The sequence below is a fragment of the Bubalus kerabau genome, chromosome 1 (assembly GCF_029407905.1).
Source record: "Bubalus kerabau isolate K-KA32 ecotype Philippines breed swamp buffalo chromosome 1, PCC_UOA_SB_1v2, whole genome shotgun sequence".
In the NCBI taxonomy this organism is placed as follows: Eukaryota; Metazoa; Chordata; class Mammalia; order Artiodactyla; family Bovidae; genus Bubalus; species Bubalus kerabau.
The window spans coordinates 155784449-155808795 of NC_073624.1; the positions used below are offsets into that span (position 1 = coordinate 155784449).

At 41.8% G+C, this 24347-nt stretch overlaps 1 protein-coding gene across 2 annotated transcripts in view; it reads right to left on the minus strand.

Annotated features, from left to right (window-relative positions):
* Positions 1–24347, minus strand: part of KCNMA1 (potassium calcium-activated channel subfamily M alpha 1) — a 771468-nt gene that overhangs the window by 965 nt on the left and 746156 nt on the right. Inside the window, exons 26-30 of one of the 2 annotated variants that reach the window (XM_055537192.1) lie at positions 19777–19971; positions 17031–17149; positions 14741–14965; positions 12416–12444; positions 539–5324 (exon numbers count right to left, since the gene is read on the minus strand). In XM_055537192.1, the coding sequence (XP_055393167.1) occupies positions 5173–5324; positions 12416–12444; positions 14741–14965; positions 17031–17149; positions 19777–19971 (720 nt within the window). In that variant the 3' untranslated portion in view covers positions 539–5172. Of the gene's footprint in view, positions 1–538; positions 5325–12243; positions 14966–17030; positions 17150–19776; positions 19972–24347 lie in introns of those variants that run through there. The other variant, XM_055537201.1, reaches the window with a different exon arrangement.

Genomic DNA, 24347 nt, shown 5'->3' on the forward strand with positions numbered 1-24347 from the left:
GTCTGTTTTAGCAACGCTGACACCAAAGCCGCCAGGACGTGAGAATGGGGAACAATGGAACGACAAGCACAGGGAGGCAAAAGAGAAAGCACACCTCAGGATCCCTCTCTTTGGGTCCTTCTCTGGGAAGAGTTCCAGTGGCCTAAAAGTCCTGTGCGACCTCCCTTGCCTACAGCATCCAAAGTAACATGGAGCACAACCCGACTGCCTGCCAGAGCCAGGCATCCTGACAAACTCCAGCGATGTCCCTGCCCTCTTCAAGTGAGTCCTTTTACTCCTTACTTCCAAGTCACCGTCTCTTTCATTTCCAGCCTCATATATGACCCACCCTCTCTTTCTCTTAATGCTTCCATCTCTATTAGTTCCCCTTTTCCTGATTCTGGAGTACCTGCGATCTCCTTTCCCAGCAGCTTCTACTTTTTTTGTTGTTTTTTTAGCCCGTAAAAATACAGTTGCCATTGCCACATTCTGCTGCCTTCAAAAAATCCTCCACACCCACCCTTCCTCCTTTAGAGACCCAGCCACACTGTGTACATACCTCTGTGCTTCTGATGTCCAGATCCCACAGGACCTGCCGCGACCCTCTCCCCAGCTCCATTTTTCTCCATGCCTTTCGACTGCCAGACCTGCCTTTATAGATAATGCTCAGCTTCTTCCACTTAGAACTAATTAATACAACAGTTCTCAGCTGCCTGCATTCTTTCCTGTTCCTCCACAAGTTTCTTGTATTGAGGTCCAAATTAAGTGTTCCTTTCACAAAGGATCATTTCTAGATTCACAACCATTGCCCCAACTCCCAGCCCTCAGACCAACCTCTATACTGCCAGTGGGACTTCAACAGCTATGAGTGTCGGTAACACGTATTTGAGGAAGGTAGGACTTCACATGCTGAGTTTTCACTTGGAGTTTGTTTGAGTTGGAGTCTTTGACTTTGAGAACTCCATGCTGCTGAGAAAATGTTCAGTCCTGCCTATCTGCCCTTGATGACTTCCAGGAAGAACTGACTTCTCAAAACATACGATCTAAAAATGCACAGGTTCATTTTTGCACAAGTTCAATTCATCACTCTTTGTTTAAAACACTTAGTGACCTTCCATGACTTTTTGGATGAAGCCTCAACATCTTAGCTTGGCCCTGAAGATAGTTAGTTTCTAGTGCCTTCTCTGAAGTCTCATCTTAGTTTCCCTCTGCTTCCATAGAGAATGGACAGATTCTGCAGTGGAATACCATGTCCAATTTGAATGATTGGTTTAGTCACTTATAAGGTAAGGTGACTCACATCCCAGTTGGTTTGTATTTTTTTCTCTCTTTCTTCCCCTCTGCCTCCTTTTGTTCCTTCTTCTTTTTTTTTTTTTTTTAACTGAGATTCTCTTTGACAAAGAAAAATGATAGATAGAAATGTAGAAAGAAATAGCTGGTTTACTAATGAGAGAGGGGGAAAATCAAATAAACAGAGGACAGGAAATGAAGTGAGAAGTAAGACTAGTAACGTCCTAGTGCCTAGATTCATATCCAGAATCTGGGAGTTGTGAGCCTCTAACTACATATTGGAGATATGGGTTAGAGAGGAAGGGATTGATGGAAATTGAGCCAATAAAAAAGGTAGGCTGGGATGAAATTGAGAAGAAAATCCTAGGAATACATAGAAAAATCACATCAAAGTGACTCAGGTGGCTTTAAAATTTGAAATTTGTATTTTAACCCTAAAGAGATTCCAAAATCTAAAGCAGAGGAACAAATCTAACTACCATGTGCCCGGAGCAGAAGAGGCGCCACCCTCAGGAGCATTGCTTGGGCAACGCTGCAGGAAGGACAGAACAGGGTTTTCTCCATGCTCCCACTTTTAACTCAGATCACATCCTCTCAGATCTGAAAAGGACCTTAGGAGTCATCTAGATGAATCACTTTCATTTACAAATGAGGTCACGGAGACTCAGAGAGTTTCAAGAACATTTCCTAAGAGTAGAGCTAGTTATCTGCAGATGTAGCTTGTTGAACCATCATAATTAAAACGTAAGTAGGAAACTTGGACTCTTTTGCTTTTAGACATGAAAACATCCCCAATGTTATTATGCTTTCTCACTTTCTTCCCTTCTAACCCTAACCAAACAGTTCTAATTTCCTGTTTGTTTAAAGCCCTCAATTAAATTTTTTACAAAGTACATCATAAGATGCCCCAAGCTCTGGAAGGAAAGAGCTTCTGGGTGTTCCCTGTATGCCTTAGTCACAACCACTTTTACTGAAGGTGTTTTATCTTGGCTCAAGACTATTTTAAAATGCAAAATTGCTCAGATGAAAATAAGAGTTATGTTAATGAAAAAGATGAGGATGATGCTTTGATAAGTAGGTGCTTTCTGCTTTTTCAATAGCTTGTTGGAGAGTCTGATTCCCAAAGCACTTGAGTTATTAATTTAGGAAAATGGCTTTTCTGGAATCCTAAAGTGGGATGGGACATCAGAGCCTTGTAACACAGACTACACCAATGATAGCCCTCATTGGTCTACGCTGAATGTAGCCAGCAAGAGGGGTCTGTCAGAGGGTGGTGAGGACTTCCTCCAGGCCAGAGAGCTCAACAAGTAGAAACAAACCAGGAAGCTCTGGCATTCCTCCAAGCCCTTCAATGATCTTATGATCTTGTTTCTATTTTCATTTCACTTTCCATCTACCAGGTATGAGTTTTTGCCAACGGAGCCAACAACCAACCATTTTATAGATTTCCTTTTTAAAAAAATGCATAGCTGTGTTTTCTGGCCCCTAACAATTCATTATTAACAAAGGCAAAACAGCATGACTTTGCTCTACCTTAGAAGGAAATGGATTCTTGCCAACTGGTTTTTGAAGGGGAGCCCTTTGCTTTAGGAAGCTATCGTTGCCATTTTGATTTAAAAAAAAAAAGGGTTTATATTCAAACCTCTAGCTGTAAAGAGCATGGAGTTTGTACTTGCGTTTCCATTGTCCCTCGGTTTGGAGAGATGGGGAAGAGAGGGCAGCGGGCATGGGACACTGTGGCCTAACATTCTCTAATGGAAGGACATTTAGGTGGTGGCCATCACTGCCTGCCAGAGGAGATCAAATAGTTAAGACAAATTCAGAAATGGTTATCAAGTTATCAGTAACCCACTAGGGTTCATGAAGGAAAGAAGAGCGTGGGTTGATGTACTAAGAATGTATACGAAGGTGACCCCAATGCAAAATTATTATGTATAATAGAAGAAGGCCTAGCTTTCAGAAGAGTTGTCAAATCTTAGCAAGGGATTCACCCCCACAAACCCATTTAACTTCTGTTGGAAACCAAGAAATGTGTATAAGCCTGAATAGACAGCTGACATCATTTTAGTCTGCTGAGTAGACTAGTGATTGGTTATAAGTAGTTTTTAAACAATCCAATTGGACATACATTATATTCACAATACTTTTATAGAACTAATTCTACAAAATGTGACGACAGGGTAACCACAGTCTGACAAGTCACTTCAGGACGACGCCTACAAGGTGGAAACACGACATTGGCTCTGCAGGGACCGGACAGAGTTGGAAGCTCATTTTGCCTATGGTGGTAATTGGAGTACTTAGTGGACATGTTTTCATGATGGTTTCATTGCTTGGCTCTGATCTGATTTGCAGTAACATACTATGTACCACGGGGTCATGGCCTAATGGAAGAGATAGCATGGGACTTTGGGGGGATATTTTGGTTAGTTAGTTTTTTTTCTTTTTTGAATGTCCACAATTAACATTTTTAAGAAAATAAAAATCATACTTCATGCTGCTCCAGAGACCCTGATGACTCGATCAAAGATTTATCGTTTTGAAGTTGAAAATCATCTGAAATGGAATAATTGCTGGGATGCTGTGACATTGGGCATGCAAACTTCAGAGCTCAGACACATCAGAATTGTGTCTGATGGCTAGAGAAATCTTTTTTGACCACAGTTTGAAGTGGCTGGTGCATAAAATTTCATCACTGGTAATTTTCAAAGGCCTTTTCTAATAGCCTGTATTAAGTGTATTCGTAGCTGTCCTTGTGTTATTATTTTTTAGGTTGCTGTTACAAGTTTTGTGTTTTGTGCCAGCAACTAAAGGAAAGCCTGCAAAATTTAGATCTGGGCAAAAGTCGTCTCCTCGATCACGAAACTTTTCTGGCTTTTACACAAAAACTCAGTGAATCGCATACATGTGTTATCCCATCCTATTGTTAAGTAGAACTATTCATTGATGTTTACAAACTTTCAGGCTAAAAGCCCTGGACCTGGGAGATGGGGAGAGAGTCCACCAGACCTTACCAAAGTTGAAATTACTTGCTTGGTTGGTTTGGAGATATGATATGAGAAGCATAACAGCATGTAGGAGTCCCCGCCATTGGAACAACAAACAGAGAAATGTCTTCTGTGCATCTGGTCCTCAACTTCCACATCCCAGGCATGCTCACAACCCTCCTGGTATTGTTAGTTGACAGGGTAAACCCGATCTGCCATTTGTAGAAAAGCTGCAAGAAGGTCTTCCCTTTAAATATACGAACAAAAGGATAAGAAATACAGGATGAAAACTAAAACTACAAAAATATGACTTTTGAATGTGAAAATAAGTGTTTCCATTTATTAAGAGCTGGTGTCAGTGTAGCCAAAATACACATCCATCCAGGAAATTCACCTGCCCCCTTTTGTCTTTTTTTTTAAATTTACTAAAATACATGTTTACATTATTGGGCCATTTTAAAACTGCCTTAATAATCCAGTTTCCTTAATTACAATTAATCGTGGGGGTGACCGTCACTCTCCTCAAAGAAAGAGATAAAGAAGAGAAATATGCATTAAGGAGTCTGGCCACTTAGGCATTTTGATTTTGCATTGTTAGATATAGGGAAGATATTTGACAATGAGAAAAAAAGAAAAAATATATTTTCTTTCTAATAAATAAAAATAATTTAAAATGCTAGAGGCTATACAGGACTATTTTAGTATGTTCATTTATAAATGAAATCATTTTCTTTTCCAAAATACATGGAAGCAATATTCAAGGCAGACAAGGAGAAAGATCTGTCTATTTTTCTTGCAATTCTTGCTTATCCTAACGTTTCCACCAGTGATTCAGCATGTTAAGAGGAAGAAAATTCACGTCACCATTTATGAAGTTTGTCAGGCTTTAAAAAAAATAGTTCTGGTCTCCTGGGAGTCAACATTCATCTTCAACTTCTCTGATTGGTGGAATCAAGCTGCTTGTGGATTTATATTGGTTGATCTGGTTAGCCATGTGGGTACTCATGGGCTTGATTTGAATGTTTCTGGGATAGGCATTATCCGGTTCATCTGTAAACCATTTCTTTTCTGCTAAAGGGCAAAACGGATAGAGAACAAGAAGGAAAAATTAGAAGCTTAATTAGTCCTAGGCCAAAGATTTTGGAAAGTTCATTGAAAAATGCAAAAAGGTAATCGAGAGAAGCTGACAGTGAGTAATTGCTAAAAGAGACGGCACAGTGTAGGGAGAACCCCAGAACCTGAAACATACCTCTGCTGCCTGTAGCAAGTGATGAACCAACGGGCTATTGGGACCTGGAGGCACCAGGGGTGGACTTCAGAGAATAAAGAGGGGTTGGAAGATTAACTCTGGCAGTGTTCTCTGGGGTTCCTTTGGTGGCCTGAAAAGCTTTGGTGGTGAGGAGATGACAAATATAACCAGTATTAGGCATGGGTGTTGCACCTAAAGAAAGACTTGTGCATCCATTGATTTGAGTGGAGATGAAGGGACACTGTCCCTTCCACAGATTAGGAGATCTAGAATCCGCTGCAGGGTTTCCTCCTCCCAGCCTTTAATTGGCTTTCCTTGTACAAGCTCACTTAGAGGTACATCCTTTATTTCTTTTGAAGCCAGTTTTGGGAGTCTTAAAGTAAGCCCACAGATTTTTGCTGGCCAGTGAGGGTGAAACATTAGATTAGCAACCAATGTTTTAAAAGGCTTTTGAGATGGCTTTAATTTCAATAAAACTCTCTTGGTATGAAGTTATGAAAAGAATTCCTAGTGGCACTATCTTAACCGACTATAATCACCCAAGCTGTCAACAAGGGAGCTTGACAGAGTCTTGGCATTTCATTCTCACCCTAGATCCAGAGATGGCTGAAGAGAATGCTGAGTCAGGGCACTCAGAGGCTGGGGTGAGGATGCAATGGCCTAGCATCCTCCTGGCAGCTAGTATTATTTCACAAGACTCAGCCCTTATCCCTACCTTTTTACACTGGAATATTCTGGGAAATCAGCCACGTGCATAGATACAAAGGAACTGGGCAAACAGTGCATTCTAACTTGAGAATCGTATGCCTCATTTTAGCAGCTTTTAGGAAAAGCAAAGAAAAAGGAAAAAGCTTTCAAGCACGCCCACTGCTAGAAACGACGGCCTCTCTGGCCTCTTCTTCTGTCTTTCAGAACAATTCGTAACTGCCTTGTCGGTGGTCCTGGCTGGATATGTTAACAAAATTGCTCACCTGGCTTGATCCTGATAGAGGGCCATGCGTATGTGTCCCTGTATGGCTAATGATTTATAGATCCGACACCTACGATCAGCTCATGACCACTCTGCTTGTCTCTCCTTGGTGCATGCTTCCTCTTGCTGTGTCCAGGGCCCTGGGTCCCCAGCGTAGACACTAAACTAAGTTGAGCCTTAAGAAAGCTCACTCACTATCCTTTGTTCAGCAGCTCGGTATACCCCCTCCTCAGGAAACTTCCTGCCTCTTGCATCATTCTCCACCCCCCTCTCCTTTCTGCACTGGCTCTCTCACCTATTATAATTAAGTTCACTTTGATTTGAACAGATTGGACGATAGGAATTCATAATGCTACATCCTCACAGTGAAGCTAACTGATTAAGTGCTTTAAATTATTCCCCCTGACAGAATGATAAAGTTACAATCTGTTCTGAGATGATCTACAGCTTGCCAGACTCCTACAGCTTCTTTCTACATTCATTTATCTTTTTGTCAAGCAGAGTTTTTTTTTTTTTTTTTTCCTCCTAAGCTTCAATTCCATAGATCTTTTAAAGTCATCAGCACATCTGAATTATTAATGAGGCTTTAGAGGCAAGGTTCCTGATGGGCTGGTTAAAAAAGGTTGTATAGAAATCCAGGACTGTGTACACATCAAAATAATTTCAGCTCCATTTAAAAAACCATTTAGTTCAAGTGTGACATAGATGAACCATTACGCATTTGTGGAAACCAATTTTTTTGTGATCTACGATTAAACTAACCTTTCAGAGAGGAGTAAAGTATGATGGTTATCATGTTTTAAAAGCATTGCCAGGCCGATGAAACAATTTCAAACTATGACTTTTTCCAATGGTTTACGTGTAAGGATGATTTTCAGAAGAGCTGAACCCAGAGTCTGTGCTGTTTGCCTGAGCTGCTCTTGGTTTTGGCTGTACCCTTCTGTGGACTGATTTTGCAAAAGGATTTAGTGCTAGGTTGGACATGCCAGGTTGGAAGGGAGAGTGAACTCTGCTGATGGAAACGAGTAGGTCTTCTGGGTGAAAGACCTAAGACAGCTGCAATTTGCTGAAATTTTTACAACTGCTGAAGAGAATAATTGTTCAGAATTTAGTCTTTACAGTTCAACTCAAAGTTGGCATTTTGACCTTTCACGGCAGAGAGAGTATCAATTTCCTTCTGCTGTCTGTAAGAAAGAGAACATTATTTCCCCATTTAAGTGCCTTTCTTTCTTTCCTTTTACATTTCTTGCCATAAAAATAAGCTAAGCAGAGTCATCCCTGTGTTGGCCATTCAGCTTCTGCACAGAAAGGAGTTGTTTTAAAGCATATCCTGGTGATGAGCCTGAGAAACAGGCTTTTTAATTCAGGTGCCTTGTAAGATATAAACAGCTGTGTTGTTGGAGACTCGGTTAGATAAGATGTTGAAGAAATGGAAACAGATGGATGCTAAAATGGGTAGGGGCAAAGGTGCTTCTCCCAAAAGGCTTGACAGGAACCACACTGTAATGACTGCCAGTCATTCTGCTCCAGTGGAGAGAGCCTTGCTTTGACAATGACACCTTGGGTTATCGAACTGTGCCTTCCAAAGAAGGAGCTGCATCACTGGGTGCTTACAAAACTGGCCATAAGGAAGAGTGCTCAGGGAAGGAATTCAAGTGAGTGTTGGAGTGGTCCAAGGTCAGTCCAAAGCCCTGAGCTGGTCTCCTCTCCCTGTCATATCCCACAAGCCAGAAAGACTTCTGGGGGCTTTATTTTTATCCCTAGAATGAGAAGGGCAATGGATCTGGTTTTGAGGCCCTCCTCCCTGTCAAAGAAAAAGAAATTCATTTGTTAATAAGTTCTTGAAGATGTGATACATGGTTCCATCACTGTGAGTAGAATGTGTGACGTGCCTCAAGTCAAGGAAGGAGTGGCATTTCAGTCTGTGACAAGTAGGCTGGTGGAATAAGATCAAACCCAGAAAATGACTGCAGAGAGTCAGGACACTGCCACTGGGAGGCATCACCTTTCAAGACCAGACAGGCCACAAGCCATCCGCTGCAACCAAGGAGATGGCATAGACAGTACGGAAGGCCAAGCATCTTACCTATGGTCTGGCTACTGTGAGAGCGTCTGGCTCTCTCACATACTAATTCCTGGCTCTGAGTGAGTTGTTACATAATTTATCTTAACTTCAGTTTCTCTTCTGTAAAATGAGGCTAATGGTCTTTCTAATGGTGTTGTTTGGATGAAAGGGGTTAGTGTCCACGAAGCACTTATCTACATATATGATACATCAATGTGAGCTGCTAAGGCTATCAGTGTTATTGGTAATATTAGGGGGCATTATAGCATAAAGTTCATGGACTTTAGTTTTAAACACATCTCTGGTACTTCCTGGCTGGGTGACTTTGAACAAATCTGTCCCTTGATTTCTGTACCTTTCAGATGGGAATACTAACTGCATCTCCATCTGAGGTTCTCTGGAGAACTGAATAAGTTAATACACATAAAGTGCTTAGAAGAGTGTCTGACTCATGGTAAGCACTTGGAGTGTGTTAGTTTTTAGTTACAGTTAGTTAACCATGCATAAGGTTAGCATGAATATGAGTACTCTCAGTGCCAAAGGACATAAGAATAGGTGATACCTTTTGGTGTGATTACAGATGAACTAGGGGTGGAGAACTGAGGTGTGTAAACCTGGGGGCTGGCCAGAAGAATGGGGATTGTGGCAGCAGAGATGGTGAAGAAGGATTTGACTGGATATCCCTCCTTAGGAAGAGGAGGAAAGGAAGGGGTGACAACATTCAGTGGTACTTGTGTCTTTGAAATATTGGCTTTCAACTTGGCAGGTGCCCTACCCCACCTGCAAGCCATCCATGTCTTCCGTTGCTACTTTCATCACTGACCTTCGAAGGTCTAGAATAAGGGTCAGGACTTCCTCCAGCCATGAAGGATCCCAGAGGAGTGGGCTATGGCAGACAAGGGCTCGTGATCTGGGCTGACATAACTGCTGGGTTTTCTGGTGCTGTGGGTTGTCAGTGCTGTGGGATCTGGCCTTTTCTCTTAACACTCCCAAGAGAAGAGCACATGAAAAGGGAGATGATGATACAGCAAAGGTATTTGGAATAATTGGGCCTTTTCTTGCTATACCACTAGCTGAGGTTGAAACAGAAAGGGTTTGAAAGGGAAAGATTCCATTTGGATAGAGATAATAGTTGAGAACAGTAAGAGCTAACAAAGAGCTCAATCCTTCAAAGGTAATACTATGTGAGAGCTTCTGAGAGCTAGTCTGGCCTTCGCCCTCTGCCCAGCAGACCCCAAGGCCCCAGTGGACCCCACCCACCCCTACTGTCTCCTTTCCTTTCCATAGACAAAGTATGGCTAGAAATGAAAACTGCAATAGAATCAGAGTAATTTTCCCTTATAAAAGCTGTCTTGCTCCTTTGCAGTTCTCCAGTGCGACCCCTTTTAACTGTAAGTCTGATGCTGCCGTTCCCTAAGCAGAACAACTGCCCCCTCCTGACATTCAATAAAGACTGACTTTCACTCCTCTCTTTCAAGTGGCAGGGAATAATCCCTCTTACCTCCCTAGGTGATGGATGTACAACTTCATGGTGGGACACAGTCTGCCAGGTTAGTGACGGGTGCCCACATCTACTTCATCACCTTATGACAAAGCAGTGATGGGCTGAAAGAAGCTGATTGAGAGACTGATTTTTTTTTTTTTACCCTGTCTTGACTTCTGCAGTCCCTGAAGTTTCTTCACCCTCTTCTTTCTCCTTCAGGAGCCTGTTGCTATAGAAACCTGGCAGGTTGATTTAATTGCCTCTATTGGGATACAGACACCTTTCAGCTTTTCCCATGCTGAAGAGGAGCCAGTCAAAAGGTTTTTCTGGTCATCTGGGATCTTGATGATGCTGGCAGAAGGCACAGTCAAGTCTCTCCTCTCACTGAACTCACAGGACTGTTCCCTTCTCTCAGAAGCTGTGTACTCAGCCCAAGAAAGTGCCAACAGCATGATAGCACTGTGAAACACCTACAGGCATTCCTTGAATTTTTGTAAGATAAACCAAGGAGGTGAAGACAATTTATCAAATGACTAAAGATATAACAATATTTAAGATCAATTTATTTCAAAAATACTTATTGAGCACATATGGAGAGTAAGGTTCTGGGTCATAGCCTGTATGGTCTTCCCTGGTGGCTCAGATGGTAAAGAATCTGCTTGCAATGCAGGAGACCTGGGTTCGATCCCTGGGTCTGGAAGATCCCCTGGAGAAAGAAATGGCTACCCACTCCAGTATTCTGGCCTGGGAAATCCATGGACTGAGGAGACTGGCGGGCTACAGTCCATGGAGTCGCAGAAGAGTTGGACACTACTTAGTGACTAAACAAACTCAGAATTTGAAACCTCTCCTAATGGTGGTAGAAATCTAACTGTAAGGGTCCAAGTCTCTCTCTATCCATTTGAACTGGCTTCAGGAAGGGGCCTGGGATGTTGATTTCATGATCACCTGAGTGTTGAGGATGAGGTTTCACTGTGCCTCCTGGTCTATCCATTTACTAGAGCTTCACCCCTTTCAAAGCCTAAAACAAATTGAATTGAATGGCTTACAAATTGCTTCTCTTTTAGAATGGTGCAGATAATTGAGTTTCTAGCTGTTGTTCTCTTTAAGTACACATACTTTCTCTTCAAATAACCTTTCACTTTCCACCCTGACCTACTTATTCTTTGGGTGGGGAGAAGGAAGAGGAGAGGTATCACATGAAAACCTTGAATGCCTCCTTGCTAAGAAAACCTGAAAGAAGGATGAGAATTTGGGGGTCACATGGAAAACACTGGAAGAGAGTCTTCATTCAACTGAGGAAAGAACAATATTGTAGTTTGGACTCATAAAAAATAGAAGTAATAATGATCCCTTTTTCATCACTGAATATATCATTAGCCAAGTATAATCAACTTTCAATTGTATGCCTGAAGTCCAGAGAATATCCCCAAATTTCATTGCAAGTCAGTCTGTTCCCCCTCCATTCCCATCACAAGATCATCTCATCATAGCTGCTAACAGAATGTATATAAAACGCATTTTGGATTTACTTCTCTCTATCTGCCCAATCTCTGGTTGGGATTTCACAAATGTCTGAAAGGCAGGTGGGAGAAGAGACCCAGGTAATACAGAGACTGAATCATCAACCCCCAGATAACTGGGTATGGGCTATTGAGTTGATACATATAGCTGAACAGCTTTAATTTGGGAGTCATTCTGATCCAACTTCAAGAAGACCAAATTTTTTTTTTTAACCATTAATAATCCTCCTGGTTTAAATCGAAAGGAGGGTAAACTATTCACCAAGAAGCAGGTTTGCCAAGTGGAAGAGCTGCAAATGTTTTCCAGAAAAGTTTATCACTTGGCATTGTCACTTGATTTAGTTGGTCTTGCCAAGATAAACACAGAGATGTGGACAGACTGATGGGGTACTCGGTTGGGGTGATGGTAATGGGGGGAGGTGGAGGAAGCTGGGTTTCTTGATGGGAAAATGCTTTTGAACTTGGAGCAAGGTACCAAGGTGGGCAGGGAGGCCACGTGCAGATTGAAAGGCAAGCCAGATGGAGAGAAGTTCCCCCCAGATTACCCAACCCCAACCCCAAGAACACCAAAACAAACTCTAAGGGGTCTAGCAGTAGCAGCAGGACAGCCTCATTGCACTGAGCAATTTAGAAAGTGGAGGAAGGGGGAGAAGAAGGAAGGGGAGGGGGGGGGGGAGGGGGAAAAAAAGCAAAACAAAATAAATAAACCCACAAACAGAACAATAAAAATAAAAATAAACAAACCAATAACAGAATAAAATTTGTAACTCCTTTTTTTTTTTAATTTCACAAAAGTTTTCACAAGGACAACGTTATAGAAGAAAACCCCCAGCAGTGGCTAGGTCATGCAGAACCATTAATTGTCATACCTTGGCCCATTCTATTCATCCTTGTTGCACTTTAGAGAGAGAAGTAAGCTATGTGAGTTTTACAATGCTTTTAAACTGTCATATTTCCTGTTGAGCACTTTAACTGGCACATTCTTATAGTTATAAATGTTCTGAGGGCATAACTTTATAACCTCCTTTGCAAAGAATGCATGAATAGCTCTTCATGATCCAAAACTAGGGGATATGTGTGTGTATGTATATATATATACATATACATATATATACGTATATATGTGTATATATATAATTATATATAAAAAAGATAGTTGTATGTAATGTATAAATCAATACATAGGGACAAAAATAATTTGAAAAAATCTTACACTCATAGGGCTTTTTAATATCCATGTATACAATGACTGCCCACTCGAATACTGATTGGAATACTGCCTTGCCCTGTCTTGGGTGTGGGGATGGAGATTTTGACTAAGCCTCACTATTTCGTCAGTAAAAGTGCTTGTCAATTCACACAGCAAGCAGATCTCAAAAACTATCATGCTTAGGGGGACAGGGGATTCAAAATCTAAACCCAAAACATTCACCATAAAAACACCTTTTTAGAGATGGTTACAGCTGTGCCATTTTCCTCCCCCCCCCCAACACCTGTGCTGTTCACTGAAATTTGTTTTCAAATAAACATTTCAAATATATATATTTATATATATAGCAGCCCAAGGCTAGTCCATCCTCACAAGAATTTGATTATGGTGGAGTTGGCCAATATTTAAGACCTACTGTACATTGCCTAAAGCATGGTTTGCATGCATAAAATATCTGAAAACTGCATATTGAAAAAAGGGTATTTCTCTACTTTTTTACTCATGCTTACTAACTGTTTAAAAAAAGAAAGAAAGAAAGAAAATGAAATAAAAAAAGAATTATACCAAAATGTGTTTGGCTCACTGTTGCACTCTTTTTCTTCTCTCCCATCTGTTAATGACAAGGGGGCCTTCTCTATGACTGTCATTCACCTGCCTAAGTAGATTGGCTACGTTAAAGAAACTGACGATGAGGAATTTCTCCCACTGGCTTTCTGCTCTGGATCAGCCAGCACCATGCAGCTGTGCCAACAGTTGAAGCTGGCTTTTGTCTTTGTGGAATCAACTGTGGCTTGATCCTCCTACATTCTGATTTATTTAGCATGCTGGCTTCTAGAAAAGCATGATCTGCCGCTGGGTTTATCTTCCTCTCTCTCTACCACGGCCCCAGCCCTTGCTCCTCTGTGGCACTGGGGCCCTAGCTGATCAAACAAAGGGGAGTAAAAAGGTCCCCAGAGAATGCGTGGAAAAATACTTGCTCTTTCCTGAGCATTATTTATTCTGTACATAAGGTAGGTAATTCACCTTTTAAAAGATGTAAAAGTCCCAGGAAGGCAGTTTTTAATGACTTACATCTGATATTTATGATACATATGGCTTTTCATCCCAAATGTCAAAAGTGAGAGAAAAAACATAGCTATTCATATGGCAGCATAAGGAGACAGAATAACAATATGCAATCAAACCTCTTTTCACTTAAATGAAATGACTTGCATTTGATACATCCAAGAATGGAATACTAGTCTTTCCGCCACAGTAAGGGTAGAAATGTTCCTGTACACTCTCAAAGGAAGCTAGCTCTGGGACAAAAGACCTTGGTGAATAACTAAAAAAAAATCTCCGATATTCTAACAAGCAAGTGCATTTCATCATCTACACAAATGGCGAAAGACTTTCAAATGCTTTGAGATACTTCGGCCCAGAGAGTAGAAACAACTGATAGATATGTTTCTGTTGCTTTTGGGTTGCTTGTTTCAAATACATGTGTGTGTATATATATATTATTGTGTATATATAAAAAAATCAAGAGAAGGAAAGAAAGGAAAACAACAACGAAATCAAAACCCAAAGCACCCTGATAAAACTGATACATCAGAATAAACTTTCTACACTAACTAAACTTGCTTTGCATAACTGACGTGGGGATCACAAGCACTCCCTTCTCATCTGTGAACTCATTCCTGCAGTGAGCTATTTATGTCTGGAGCATGTCTTTGGATTATTTTTCCCCTAGAATCATAAATAACTTTTGGTCCGTCTGCTTATTTGCTGTTGTGCTCAAGGGTTTTATGGTGGTGGAATAAAAATGACAACCACATGCACACTATCATACATATGCAAATATGTGTAAAAAAAAAGGGGGGGACTACAGGGGAAAATGGGGGAAGTTACTGTTGGAAACACCCACTGGGAAATGAGTGGCAGATACAGTTTCACACACGGAGGCAGTGGATACACACATCAGAGCCGCTCTTCCTGCACGTACTTCTGTTTGTCTCGGGACTCCCGGGACTTGGGCCGGTTCTGTCGGTTTGCCGTGGATGGGATGGAGTGGACGGAGGAGCTCTTCTTGCTAGAGGACTGGGACGAGTGGGAGGAATGGGAGAGGCTGGCCCGGGACTGGCCGGCGTTGTGGTCAAACTGCATTAAGCAGAAGATCAGGTCTGTCGGCACGAGCTCAAACTCGTACGGGGGGTTGGTGATGACGTACCTGGATGTGGAGAGCAAAGAAGTACAGAATGAGGATAAGGCGGTGGAGATTCCACCTCTCTGAGCCAAACCAGGTCTACCCAAGGATTCCAGCCAGCCCAAGGCCTTAGACAGTATCTTCGTAGTGGAACAAAATCTGTTTAGCTCCAAAGAGGAAGTCAGCCATAAGCCCTCCCAGAGATTCTGAATTAGCGCTAGACAAGGGAGAAACAAGTGGTGCTTCCTGTGGTCTGTATACCCACTTCAGTACAGTATCAAGTTCCCTTCTGATCCCGAGAGGCACAAGCGCATGCAGGAGGTTTCAAGGACTGCCCTGCATCTCTTATCCTAGAATCTTACAACAATCTCATACCCGTATCACAGTATCTTTGTTTACCACCATCTAGCAAAACCTTAGTCCTCTCTCCCTCTTTATCTTTTAAAAATCAACGTTGGTGAAGGATTTCACTAAATGGAAAGCTATAAAACACCTCCCTGCCTATGTGTCCCTCAGGCTTTAACTGTTCTCAAAGATCACCTTTTTCCCTAATTAATATCAGATATGACTAAAAAATCACCATTTCATTTCTAGTAATGGATCTCAAAAGTGTGGTTCTCTGGCCAGATATACAGCCAAGTGTACAGCAAAGTGATTCAGTTATATATATATATATATATGTTCTATTTCAGATTCTTTTCCATTTTAGGTTATTATAAGATATTGAATATAGTTCCCTGTGCTATACAGTAGGTCCTTGTTAAAATGCAAATTCTTAAGCAACTCCACTCAAGTCCTACTGAGTCAGACACTCTGCATTGGGGATTTGTGTTTTAATAAGTTTTACAGATGATTCTCATGCTCACCTAACTTTGAGAATCCGCTAGACTACAGAAATTATGTTCAATTCTGGCTCTATTGCATAATCTCTGGGCATTCAAACTTCATATTTTCATTTCATACCAGTTAAGTCAGAGTAATCAGAGTACTTTTAAAAAGCACCCCCAGAGATTCTACTCTGCAAGTAGGTCTGAGAAACACTCATCTATCTCTATGGCATTGTTTCCTGAGGTATATTATACAAACACACTGACTTTGACAATTCTAGGATGTACTTTTAAGTTTAGGCTGCTATGAATTTACTTTAACATGTATTAGAGAAATATAACTAGCATACATGAACTGTAATCTTTTTTCTGCTTCAGGCAATAATACACAGTTTTCTTTAAAATAAATATATAAAAGTAAAAAAGTGAGTCAACTGAAAAATACATTAAGTAAAAATATATGTGTCCATGAAAATAGAATATATATATAACTGAATCACTTTGCTGTGGACCTGAAACTAACACAACACTGCAAATCAACTATACTCCAATAAAAATTAAATATATATACATGTGTGCGTGTGTGTGTGTGTATATATATATAGAGAGAGAGAGAGAGAGAGCGTCCCAGGTGGTACAGTGGTAAAGAATCCGCCTGCCAAGCAGAAGACATGGGTTCAGTTCCTGGGTCAGGAAGATCCCCTGGAGAGGGAAATGGCAACTCACTCCAATATTCTTGCCTGGGAAATCCCATGGACAGAGGAGCCTGGCCAGCTACAGTCCGTGGGGTTGCAACGAGTCGAGCACTACTGAACAACTAGACAACAATAACAGGTGTGTGTGTGTGTGTGTGTGTGTGTGTGTGTGTGTGTGTGTAGGTATATATATATGTCTAAGACAGGGCAAAGGAATCATTTACCTTAAACAGTAGCAATATGAAATATTTCTATATGAGATACCAACAGAATTATCCCAGTAGCAGGAGTTTGGAGGACGTTTTCCTTCAGACTTGTGTAATTAGGTGATGGATGGATGGAACTATCCCATAAAACTTGAATTCTCCCCACAATGTCTTTATACTTGCTATTGTAATGAAAGAAAGAAGCTTCCCATAATCACCACCAAAGTCAGCATTGGATTTAATATGGGCAGAGCAGTTTGCATGTTGAGAACACGCATGTAGACTTTTGCCCTCCTTGTGGGAGACAAGAGAGGGCATTTCTGTCTCTGCCTTTGGGAGGGCAAAGTAGAAACATACTCACCTCTTCGTGCATTGGCTGGGGGTGCTGAGGTGAGCATCTCTCAGCCGATAAATTCCAAAACAAAGCATATTGTATGTTTTCAGAGCTTTGCAGAACAGATCACCATAACAACCACCATCCTGGGAGACAACAAAAGAGCAGAGAGAAAAATCATTTTTATTTGCCTGAAAGTAAAGGTCCTGGGGGTGGGAGGGAAGGGCCTTTTTATGAAAGCTCACACTAGTGTCTCCTGAGTCAGAGGGTCTGTGCCGAGGAACAGTGGCTGAAGAAGTTAAATGTGCTTTATAGCCCACACCCCAATGTTGGTGACTTTTGGGATCAAATAAGAATGGGTTTTCCTTTTCTCTCCAGTTTTTCATCTGCAGGAATGAGAGCTCTAAGGAGCTGGTGCCTCTCCTTACTTTAAGGTATGATATAAGCTTGAAGGTCTCAGATGTCTGTTCGGCTAAGGAGAAGAAATCAGCTCTGCAAAATGTTGATGATGTTTAGCCCCAGCTCAGTTGCAACCACAGTTATCTGACCGCGTTGTCAAAACTGCTCAAGTGATAATTAAAATCACTACCAGAAGAAAAGACCCCACCAGGTACTATGGTGATAGGCTCTTTCAGAGAAGGACTGTGTGAAAAGCACAATTTACAGACCTTGGAGATGGCAAGGGTGGAAGAGAATGTGTTTCCCCAGGAGCTGGAGGTCTGCAGGCTGAATAACTGGGATTCACAGTTCTAATCAGTTCACAGTCATTTTCCAAGGGTCTGGAGCCAGATGAGGAATGTGAAAGCAAACTCACCCAGAAGCACTGGCTTCCTGCAGCCAGCTAGCTTCAGGCATTAACACAGGAAGGGCACCAAGGGCTGACTTCACTGGGAATAAAGTGACTGCATCTGTCCTTCCTGTTACTGAAACTGCCAGATGGGCCTCATGCTTGAGAACACAACTGGAACCAGATCTTACCATTATTTAAAGTCTTTGTTCTTTTAAAGCGTTGTTGTTTAGTCGCTAAGTCATATTCGACTCTTCTGCTACCCCATGGTCTGTAGCCCGCCAGGCTCCTCTGTCCATGGGATTTTCTCAGGCAAAAATACCAGAGCGGGCTGCCATTTCCTTCTCCAGGGGATCTTCTCGACCCTGGGATTGAACTCACATCTCTGGCATTGGAAGGCAGATTCTTTACCACCGAGGTGTACCAGTGAGTAAATGATAGATAAAAAGAGCCACTAGCTATGGAGATGACCTTTCAAAGAAGCTCTAAGTCTAACACAGATTTTTGTCCCTCACCAATCTAAAACACGGTGCAAATTAGCATCCCGGTTTCAGAAGACATGGAGAAAGTGACCCTTTCCTTGGCTCCTTCTCCACTATTTGGACTTTCTAGGTGGCAGGCAGTACTGTTCATACAATAGGCTTACTGACTCTTAAGACTGCTGGTTCCAGCCGTTGAATACATTCATGGAGTTGGGCTGGGAATAAGGGTCAATTAAGACTGCATTCTTCTGCCAGAGTGCCTGAAGCAGGCTGGTGCGTGGAGCCCAAAGGGAGGTCGGGGTCACCTCTGTAGCAGGGAGGGCAGTGGGGGAGTGGCTGAGTCCACATCCAGAATTAAGAGCCCACGTGCATGTGTGCTAAGCCACTTCAGTCCTGTCTGATTCTTTGTGACTCTGGACTGTAGTCCACCAGGCTCCTCTGTCCATGGGATTCTCCAGGCAAGAGTACTGGAGTGGGTTGCCATGCCCTCTTCCAGAGATATATAAGTCCATAGGAGCTTTTAAAAAACATTGATGGCCAGGACTCTGGGCCTGACCCTGACATTAGTGGTTTTCAGAACACCATAGCTTATTATGTGTCTCTAGACCCACTGGCCCAACAAATAGCCTCTCATGTGGATCCCTTATGTCTCTAATTCCAGACTGAGTTCTCCTAATTCTGAGGCTGGAACTAGTCACTCTCCCCTAGCCCCGCTCCTCGCTGCAGAGGTGACCCATGCCTCCCTTTGGGCACCACATTCCAGCTTGCTTCAGGCACTCTGGCAGACCAATTAATGTGCAGTTGGGGTTAAGTAGCCCTGATCTATGAGAAGGCAATGGCACCCCACTCCAGTACTTTTACCTGGAAAAATCCCATGGATGGTGGAGTCTGATGGGCTGCAGACCATGGGGTCGCTAGGGTCAGACACGACTGAGCAACTTCACTTTCACTTTTCACTTTCATGCATTGGAGAAGGAAATGGCAACCCACTCCAGTGTTCTTGCCTGGAGAATCCCAGGGATGGAGGAGCCTGGTGGGCTGCTGTCTATGGGGTCGCACAGAGTCAGACACGACTGAAGTGACTTAGCAGCAGCAGCCCTGATCCATGCTAAGACCTGCAGAATGGGTTCCCTAACTTGTGTGCTTCTGAAACCACCTGAGGCCTCCCATCTTGTGGCAGAAGATACTCTAGGAGAGTCAGTAAGCCCATGGACTCTGAAGCCAGCATTCCTGGTGCAAATTCCCTGAGAGGGCCAGTCCTCGGTTTCTCTGAGCCCTAGTTTCCTTAGAGCATGTGATAAGAGAATCTATGCCAAAGGGTCACCGTGGGGATTCAATGAATGAATCCATAAAGCACAGTGCCTGATACACAGTCAACCACAAGCATCACCTCTGATAGCTCTCTTCATGTGGAAAGAACCAAAGGCAGGGGGCTAGCCTGACACATTCAGATCTGGTCATTTCCACATAACAGGCTCAGGTGCCCTCTGCCCCCTGAACTCACCCCCAGGTCCGCAAAGGGCCCATCCAGCAGCGCTAACTGGGCCACACGGCAGCGGTCCCTGTTGGCCAGCGTCTGGGGGGTGCTATAGCCCCCGCGGAGTGCATTCTCCTCGGCGATCAAAGCCTCCAGCTCTGGTGTGGCTCCTCCAGTCACCAGGGTCCGTATCAGGGTAAGGATGTTGTCATTGAAGTATGTCTGGGAAGAGACGGGAGCAAAGTCCTTTAAGCACACACCCTAAAGTCACGACAACCGACATTCAAATTACTTTTCTTGATGTCTCCTGTTTAAAGTTCTGGCCTGTCTCTTCAAATAGTTTTATGTGGGAAGTGAAAAGACAGCAGCCTCCAATTATTCCATTCTTTTCTCTCCTACTTGGTTCTGCCATGAGAGCCTGACTTTTAAAACCTGAAATTCAGTGGATTTTTATTAAAGGGCTAAAGTCGAAATGGTTGGTGTTTCCCATAATTGGTGCTAGTAGGGATGTAAATACGGCTTCCTCTCCTGCTTGCTAAGGGACTCTGGGCGTATGTACTAAAACGCAGCCTGACCCAGGCAGGATGGCCTCTGAGTTTCTGCAATCTACATGCCAGGAAGCTGCTTCCCCCAACAATGGTAGAACTTCTCTCTTTAGAGTGAGATGCCAAGAGCATCATTAAGGCCATGTGTTCAACAATTTATCACATACTTTGATAATAGGCTAAACCAGAAGTTTCTATCAATTAAATATGCCAGATAAATGTATGACAAGGTGGATACCCTGGTATTTTTGTTTTTAAGTAACCTCTGTGGTCTGAGGTGAACATAGCTTATTAAGGAAGTTTCCCTCAATGTGTACATTTGTCTCACATCTGAAACATAACAGGTCTGTCAGGAACAAAACAATAGGAGTTTTAAAAAATTAATAGGATGTCAAATAAAAGAGCTCAAAAAGGCATTTTTCACACAGCCTAATTCAAGGAAAATCTCAGTTAAGGGTCTGTTTTCCATTTTCAAGTGTAAGAAGAAATCAAACAGGCTAAATAATATCAAGCTAAAGTTTGCCTGTGGCTTTTGAGGATGGATGGATCTTTTGAAGCAGGTTAGGCAAGACAGCTGCGTTTTTACTTCAGCAGTTTTTTGGACAGTTCACCTGGCAAAAATCTAGTGGGTAACAAACCAGGTAAAGGATGAGTTCTCTACAGCTTGGCCATCATAGTTCTACATCTCGGGGGAGGTTGTCTAATCTTTCTGGTCTTTGATTTTCTCATCCGTAAAATAAGCACCATGATTAAGATCAAGTTTATATGCAAAGAATTCCAGGAGGACTTCTGAGTTAAAATGGTAGCTGCTAGTGAGGCTAGAATCCCTAGGTTATTGAAGTACTCACAAAAGCACCCAAAGTGATGCAAAATTTCAACAGCAACAGGAAACTAGGAAAGTGATTCAGAACCAGTCAGGCCCTAAGGAGAAGGTATCATCTGCCAGAGCTTAGATGCTCCCTGGGGGGCAGAGAAGCTGAAGAAGGACAAATATAGGAGGAACTATTGCTGGTGTGGTTAAGGGGTGAGAGGCAGGCTAGGGGTTCAGCGCTAACCTCACCACTTAGTAGCTGCATGACTTCGGAAAGTTATTTCTCATTTTTGTGCCTCAGTGTCACGATCTATAAAATATAATAGAGTGTGTTACTGCTGCTGCTGCTGCTAAGTCGCTTCAGTCATGTCCGACTCTGTGCGACCCCATAGACAGAAGCCCAGCAGGCTCCCCCATCCCTGGGATTCTCCAGGCAAGAACACTGGAGTGGGTTGCCATTTCCTTCTCCAATGCATGAAAGTGAAACGTGAAAGTGAAGTCACTCCATCGTGTCCGACTCTTAGCAACCTCATGGACTGCAGCCTACCAGGCTCCTCCATCCCTGGGATTTTCCAGGCAAGAGTACTGGAGTGGGGTGCCATCGCCTTCTCTGAGAGTGGGTTACAAGGACTATATAACTATATAAATGCCTGTGAGGCATTTAGAAAAGTGTTTCGTGCACAGGGAGCACTGAGAAATACTTTCAGGACTGATATCAGAAACTCGGGCCTTTGTCACCTACTGTTTAGCACATGGAACTCTGCTCAATGTTATATGGCAGCCTGGATGAGAGGGACGTTTGGGGAAGAACAAATAACCATAAATGTATGGCAGAGTCCCTTTTCTGTTCATCTGAAATCATCACAACATTGCTCTACCCCAATACAAAATAAAAAATTTAAAAAAGAAACTTGGGCCTTTGTTGATGAAAAGACAGGTCAATTCATGTCCAATTTTCCCTTTCAAAAAGTCTTTTCTGGCTTTTTTTTTTTTTTGGTGGGGTAGAGGGGTGGGGTTGCAAACCAAGGCCATTCATTTCACCCTTGAATCTGCACTTCTCAGGCTGCCTCCATGCTAAGACTCCATTTAAACTTAGCAAAGAGCCAGCAAGGGTTAATAGGGACTACATGCTGAGTGGTGACCAGAGCCATGTGGGCCACCACAGGTGAACTCTCATAGAAACTGGTTCTGGGCACACATATAAACACATATCCCAAAGTCGTCAGAGGTAAATTGTCTTCTCTATAGTTCAATAGACCAGCGTTAGAAGCAGAAGCCCCCTCACCTGACCTCAGCTCTGCGGCGCATTAAATAAGGGAGTGCCCGACACAGAACTTTGACAAAGGCCTTTGTGCTATAATTATCCTTCTAGATCAACACCCAGGGAGGAGTTAGCCAGCATGAAGTGTGGACGGCAGAACACTAATGACTTCGTGGTGAAAAACAGACCTCTGTCTTGCTCAAATGTACAGAGAGAAATAGCTAATATAAATATTTTTTTAATATTTACTGGAAGAACTGGAAGAAGTAAAAGAAAAACTTAGGAAGAATATGTTTTAGAATAAAAATCAATTAAAAAAAATAGTGAGTATCTCTAACAAACAAAAATCAGATGATAAGAAAGCTGACTTCATACAACTTATTCAATTCTTTTAAAATGTAAGATATTGAAATTAAAAAGAATATATTTGGGAGAATGGCATTGAAACATGTATAACATCATATAAGAAATGAATCGCCAGTCCAGGTTCGATGCAGGATACAGGATGCTTGGGGCTGGTGCACTGGGATGACCCAGAGGGAGGGTATCGGGAGGGAAGTGGGAAGGGGGTTCAGGATTGGGAACACATGTATACCCATGGCAGATTCATGTTGATGTATGGCAAAACCAATACAATATTGTAAAGTAATTAGCCTCCAATTAAAATTAAAAAAAAAAAAAATATATATATATATATATATATAATTTAAAAATGCCTGAAAAGGATCCAATGCTTTTTCATGATAAACACACTCAAAAAACTAGAAATGGAAGGGAATTTCCTCAATGTGAAAAAGGACATATATTAAAACATCAGACTTATAAGTGAAAGATTGGAAGCTTTCCTTTTACATTAGGAACAAGATAAAGAAGCCAGCTCTCACCACTTCTATTAAGCATAGCACTAGAGGTCTTAGCCAGGGCTAGAAGGAAATAAAGGTATCCATATAAAAACTGAAGAAGAAAAATTATCTGTATTCACAGAGGACATGATCTTGTATATAGACAATCCTAAAGAATCCACTAAAATGGTATTCTCGGTTATAAATGAATTCACTAAGATTGCAGAATACAAAGCCAATCACTTGTGAATCCATGCATGTCCAATGAAAACCATAAGAATGAAATTAAGAAAACAATTCTTATTACAATAGCATCACAAAGAATAAAATACTGAGGAATAAATTTAACCAAGGAGATATAAGATTAGTACACTGGAAACTACAAAATACTGTTGAAATAAAGAAAATATAAATAAATGGAAAGACATCTTAAATTCACAGATTGTAAGACTTACTATTCTTAAGATAGCAATATTCCCCCAAACAATCTATAGATTTATTCCAATTGCTATCAAAATCCCAAAGACCATTTTTATAGAAGTGAAGAAGCTCACTTTAAAATTCCTGTGAAATTGCAAGGAGCCCTAAATAACCAAACCATCTTGAAAAGGAAAAAAAAACTGGAGGACTCACACGTCCTGATTTTGGAGCACACCACAAAGCTACTATAATCAAGAGAGTATGGTATTGCCCTAAGGATAGACTTATGGACCACTGGAATCAAATTGAGAATCCAGAGATAAACTCATACACTTTGCATCAGTTAATTTTTCAACAAAGCTTCCAAGATCATTCTACAGAGGAAGAATATAGACTCCTAATCAAATATTGCTACCACAGCTGGGTATCCACATTCAGAAGAATAAATTTGGATCCCTACCTCACACCCTATGCAAAAGTTAATTCAAAATGGATTAAAGACCTGAATATAAAAGATAAAACAATGAAACACTTAGAAGAAAACATAGAAGTAAAGCACTATGCTTTTGATTTGAAAACTGATTCTTAAATATGACACCCAAAGCATAGGCAACAAAAGAAAAAAATAGGTAAATTAAACTTCATCACAGTGAGAACTGTCTGTGCACAAATCACACTATCCAGAAAGTGAAAAGAAATTCTACAGAGTGAAAGAAAAT